The sequence below is a fragment of the Cryptotermes secundus genome, unplaced genomic scaffold (genome assembly GCF_002891405.2).
Source record: "Cryptotermes secundus unplaced genomic scaffold, Csec_1.0 scaffold280, whole genome shotgun sequence".
NCBI lineage: Eukaryota > Metazoa > Arthropoda > Insecta > Blattodea > Kalotermitidae > Cryptotermes > Cryptotermes secundus.
This window is the reverse complement of record NW_019720566.1, coordinates 98879-105071: the sequence shown is the minus strand read 5'-3', so window position 1 is coordinate 105071 and position 6193 is coordinate 98879. Positions and strand designations below refer to the sequence as shown.

Below are 6193 nucleotides of genomic sequence, written 5' to 3'. Positions count from 1 at the left end.
TTAAGTTTTTTTGAACCAGTCATCTAGTAAACTGTATACTTCGTTTATTGTATTTCTAAACATAATTGGATTTGCATGTGAGATTAACACACTGGCATCATCTGCAAATAAAATAGGTGTACTTTTTGCCTCCAATATCTTGGGTAAATCATTTATATATATTATAAACAGAAGAGGTCCCAGTATTGACCCCTGTGGAACACCATTAGTTACTTTAGGCCATCCTGAATATACTTTTTTATTGTTAGTTCCATTATAAATGGTAGTTCTCTGAAATTTATCCTGTAGGTATGATTTGTATAGGTTGTATTGTTTATCCTTTATTCCATAATACTTTAATTTATTAAGTAATACTGTATGACTAACACAGTCAAAAGCCTTTTCCAGGTCACAAAATATCCCACTGACTAGCATTTTATTATTTAGTGAATTTAATATTCCAGAAATAAGTCTAAAAATAGCATTTTCAGTCCCCCGTTTTTCTCTAAATCCAAACTGATGGTTACTTAATATGCTGTTGTCATTTAAATGTTTTAATAAACTACTATACATTACCTTCTCAAATATTTTACTTATAGATGTCAAGATGGAAATAGGTCTATAGTTAGATACCCTGTTTTTATCACCTTTTTTTTTAGGTGGAGCATATAACTGACCACTCGCCTTCACCAAGTATGACATTCTAAAACACATCCTACATGTCTTCATAACATGGTGCCTAATGGAAGGGCAAGTATGCTTTTACAGATGATAGCTAGTGTCGAATGGGGGATGAAAGACTCACATAATCAGTAAATTAGAAAGGATTTCAGATGAAGTGATCATGAAATATTTCAGAGAAAGGCAGACATTCAATTATCCAAAATTTAATGGAGGGAAAAACAGCCACAGTACACACTTTAAAACAGCAGATAATCCACTATATCACTCATATCTACCTAGATGAAAGAATTTGCTATGTAAAAATATTAAATAATACATTTATTTGAACTAATCTTCATATTCACATTTCCTTAAGGATGTATTGTAGCTTGGACTGCAGTTTCATTACAATCAAAATACTGTTTATGATATACATTGTATAATGAATGAAATGAATGAATGAACATATGTGGCTGTTTGTTCTTTAACATTTCCACCCTGCTCCACCCATTCTGACCAAATTTGGCATGATGATAGAGGACCTCCCCAGGGATGTTCCATACACAGGAAAATTTACATGGGGTTGCATTCAAGCCAACTTCTACATTACTTCCTCTGTACAAATGGCACGGGAACTGGTAAATTGGGGACTGAGAATGGAATATTGACAGTCAGTACAGCATATATACTCTTACTGGATGATCTTATGAGGTAGCTTTAGGAGGAAATGCACATTTTATGTGCTGGCTAATATGGTATGGTATGAGTATATTGCTTGGGGCAGGGGCATGTGGTAGCGTGGTTGGTTGAGACACTATGCTACAAGCCAGAAGGTCGTGGGATCAAATCCTGATGAGTTAGATTTTTTCAATTTACCTAATCCTTCCAGCCACACTATGGGCCTAGGTTTGACTCAGCCTCTAACAGAAATGAGTATCAGACAATTCTTGGCGGTGAAGGGTGGATGGTGCGTAAGGCTGACAACCTCACCTTCATCTATGAGCCGACTGTCTAGAAAATGTGGGAACCTCAACATCTTACAACCCTATGGGCTTCCAGAGTCTGTTACAGGGATACCTTTACTTACTTTACTTTATGTTGCTTGGGGCACTATGCAACAAGACAGAAGGTCACAGGTTCAGTTCCCTATGTGGTCACTGGATTTTTCAAATGACCTAATTTTTCCAGTTGTACTATGGCCCTGGGGTCAACTCAGTCTCTAAGAGAAATGGGTACCAGGAATCTTCCTGGGGTTAAAGAGCAGCTGGCACATAAGGTTGACAACCTCACCACCATCTGTCTAGAAAATTTGGGAACCTCCATGTCTCACAACCCTATGGGGCCTCCAGAGCCTGTTACAGGCCTTTTACACCGCCAGTAATTTATATGTTTGCTTTTTACACATACTGACTGTTGCACCTGTCCTGGCATGATGGCAGATGACCTACCTGGGGAGGTTTTAGACACCCAAAAATGTGCATGGGATTGAATTTAAGCCAGCTTAGTTCACCATTACTTCCTCTCTCAGAAAGGAACATGGACTGTGAGTACAATGGGATACTGAGAACAGTGTGATCACTGCTGTAATATAGGTGTATCATATATTAAGAAAATAGATTTTACATTACTATATTAAGAGGCTTGGCGGTCTTTTAATCATGTATGTAATCTTAAATGATATTTTGATATATGAAATGTATTGTTGTACAGTAGTTTTGTTGTGTTGTATTTTAAATTTTGATGATGATGACTATCTGATTATGCATGTATATTTATGTGTTATATTGCGCTGCTGACTTCTTCTATATTTTGAAGCAGACCCCTTTGTGGATTTTTTAACTGTAATAAATGAATGAATGAATGTATGAATAAAATGTATATTTAAATGAACACTGTTGCCTATTGCTAGAATGCAATGGACTATGGAATAAATACTCAGGAAAAAGGTGCTATTACTGTTATGATACAGGTGTATTATATATTAAGAAAATAGATTTTATATTACTATATTAAGGATCTTGGTGGTCTTTGATCGTATATGTAATTTTATATGTTATTTTGATATATGGAATGTATTGCTGTACAGTAGTTTTGTTGTACTGAATATTTAAATTTTGACGATGATGACTATCTGATTATGTATGTATATTTATATGCTATATTGTATTATTGACTTGTTCTATATCTGAGGCAGTTGCCTCTATGGATTTTTATGGAACTATAAATAAATGAATGAAAAAAAATGAATGAGGACATTTTCATCATTGCTAGGATATGGGGGGAAAGTCAAAACTCCTGCTGTTGCCAGGAAACGGCAGAAAACCTGAACTATCTGTTGTTGTTACTAACACATTGGGGAAACCTAAATATATCTTCAGCCATTGCTAGATTTTTACACATGTGCATTATTCCCAGGCAAAATGGTTAATTCTGCTGCTACATGCATGGGTTTCAGTCTGGCCCACCTTATCTCCCCATTACTTCCTTCACAAGGAAAGCATTTTTTACTGTATTCATGCTCAAACGTTTCACACATTTTTCTGGAATTTTCTGTTCAAGAAGAAATACTCCTGCATACACCTGCATTCCCCCCCACCCAAAAGCAATAGCAAAATAGGCATAAGAATCATATTGTTCTGAAATTAAGACCAAGTGTTTTCCCCAGTTTAAAACGTTTACTGTACCTGACTAAGGTCCTGAACCAGCATATAGCAAACAAGCAAGTTGGCTCAGGCAATAACGTTTCTGACTTGTATTTGGGAAATGCCTGGTACAAATCTCACTCAGGACACTGACTATTTCGGGACCTTTTGTGTTCAACAATCTGCCACAAAGTATTAAAAACTTGGGCAATGATACTAAAAAGTTTAAATCAGAGTTAAAGAATTATCTACATGCTCATTCCTTCTACTCTTTAGACGAATACTTCAATGTAAATAGAGAATGATGTAAAATTAAGTTATATTAATTTTTAAGCTAAAATTGCCTGTACTTATGTATGTAACCTTTTGACTTGTTCTGTATCCAAAGGTACTAACCTACTTAGGATTTATAGAATGTAAATAAATTCAATTCAATTCAATTCAATTCCTTAGCCCTTCCAGGAAAATTACAGGACAGCAAAGTCTGTGCCATACCTCAAGCAGTTAATCACTGGCTTCCCACCACAGCGGCCTGGTTTTGAGCCCATGTCTGGTCAAGTGGGATTTGTGATAGACAAAGTGGCATTTGGGTAGGTTTTCTTTGAGTACTTTGGTTTCCCCTTACAATCATTCCACCAAATTCTCAATCATCATTATCATCCAGGGCAGGTAAAAGTACGTAAAGCTATCCCTGTACCAGGCCATGAAGGCCCATAGGGTTGTGAGACAATGAGGGTCCCATATTATCTGGACAATTGGCTCACAGATGGCGGTAAGGTTGTCAGCCTTACGCGCCGGCCGCGCTTTACTCCCCAGGAAAATTATTCAATTAATTCCTGGTACTCATTTCTGTTAGAGGCTGAGTCAACCCGAGGGCCATAGTGCAGCTGGAAGGATTAGGTCAACTGAAANACAGAGTGACACTGGGGCAGGTTTTCTCCGAGTACTTCAGTTTCCCATACCGGTCTCCATTCCCCCAAATTCTCCATCATCATGATCACCCGGGGCAGGTACAATAGGCCAACCAGTGGCTGACATGCCGAGTGGACCCAGCTGGACTCCACCCCCACTCAGCTAAGCAAATTACAGGACAGCACCATAAAATTAGATCACAACCAATTCCTTCCACAACTTTCCAGTTTATTATTCAATACCATCCTATCAGTAAACATTACGCAGTATGAGCTGCTGAAAGTGTCATTAAATAAATCATAAATAAATAAATACCATATGGTGTATTTTTGCTAATATTTAACTTGCTATCTTGATGAAATTAAACGTAATTTGGAATTGTGGGATGACACACAGATTTTGGTTTATAATGTAACCATTCAATTTTTGATCAAACTTCACTGTCAAGGAATACTTACGGGTTTGATGTCCTGAACCATTTCAGCATAATGGAGCTTGAAACTCATAGATTTCAGGCGTGGCAGTAACCTTTTTATGTCTGCTAACTGAAATTAAGAGAGAAGGTAAAAAAAAAAAAAAAAAAGAGGAATAAATACTCATGCCAAATTCAATAGCATGAAAAGGAGCCTGACTTAACATTCCATGTGCACTTATGCATAGCATGAAGAATGCCTTCTAGGTACACTGCATTTGTCTGTCAATGTTTTGAAGTTAACAGGAACCCATAGACATACCTCAACAGCTGACAATCTCATAAGGTACTGAAAGCAGATTATGTCAATACAATTTTGTTTCAACACTGTTAATACTACACTACATTAATGCAATGTTTATATCCCTGTTGCATTTCAATCCACATTAAAAATATGTAACATATGCTAATGAGTTACACCTATAATGACATCAGCAATCAAATATATCATGACATATATCTGAATAATAATATTGTGACGTGGATGGCGCAACAGGAAGTAGGGGTCACGTGAACTCTGCGGTCTCACGAGTGATGTCACATACCCCCACTCCTTCCATCATTATGCAACACTCGGTAACCCCCCCCCAGGTGATGTAACAGCAGAGCAGCTGTGTCAGACAACCACTGTCGCGGTGGCATAACAGCATAGGAGCCACTGCCGCTGCTACAGTGACAGGCCAGTGGACACCACTGTTAAGACAGGGCAACAAGGAATGGTATAAAAGGCCGGCTGAGCAGTGTGTGAGCCAGTGTGTGTGATTAGGAGTGACAGAGTGTGAATTGTGAAGCCAGATGGAAGACAGTGGAAGTCTAGTAGCCGTGGAAGAAGAACTGAACGTGTGATCAGAAGAGTTTGTGTGTGATAACCAGTGATAGTTTGTGATAACTGAGAAGGTATTGGGAGTGTGTAATTCAGTGACACTTGTATAACTCCCACATTACAAATACATGAAGCCTACTGAAGATAGAGTGAAGAGACTATTGTGTAGGGTTGTAAAGTGTGTAAACCCATAACAGTGTTACAACTTGTAGGTTGTTAACCCTTTTGCGCGGTCATTTAAATTCCGCGGCCGTCTCTCCGGCGGTAATATATTCAGCCGGCCATTTAAATTTTGCTCGAAAATGATTTATTCATCATTGTTCTTAAATTCTATGAGATAGGAACATGAAACTTTCACTAAAATGATCTTAAAAGGTGGTTTTATAACCTTACCTTATGAGCTCCCGGTATCTCGGCAATGGAAGCAGTTTGTTTAGAATTTGAGCAGTGAATGGTACGCCTTGAAGCATGAAACTTTCACTAAAATGATCTTAAAAGATGGTTTTATAACCTTGCCTTATAATATGAGCGCCCGGTATCTCGGCAAAGGAAGCAAGTGGCAGAATTTGAGCGGAGTATGGTACGCATTGAAGCATTCTACTATACACAGCGCTGTCTCACATTCACCACACCAGTACTGCGTATCTCTCATTTGGCTCTTTTTTCCGTAAACCAAACATCTTCTGTGCGGCCTTGCCTTCT

At 38.0% G+C, this 6193-nt stretch overlaps 1 protein-coding gene across 6 annotated transcripts in view; it reads right to left on the bottom strand.

The window, feature by feature from the left end:
- LOC111868757 (protein diaphanous) overlaps positions 1–6193 on the bottom strand; it is a 79830-nt gene that overhangs the window by 8194 nt on the left and 65443 nt on the right. For all 6 annotated transcript variants that reach the window (XM_033753163.1, XM_023859728.2, XM_023859721.2 and 3 more), the window contains one exon: positions 4655–4741. In XM_033753163.1, coding sequence (XP_033609054.1) covers positions 4655–4741 — 87 coding nt within the window. The remainder of the gene's footprint in view (positions 1–4654; positions 4742–6193) is intronic.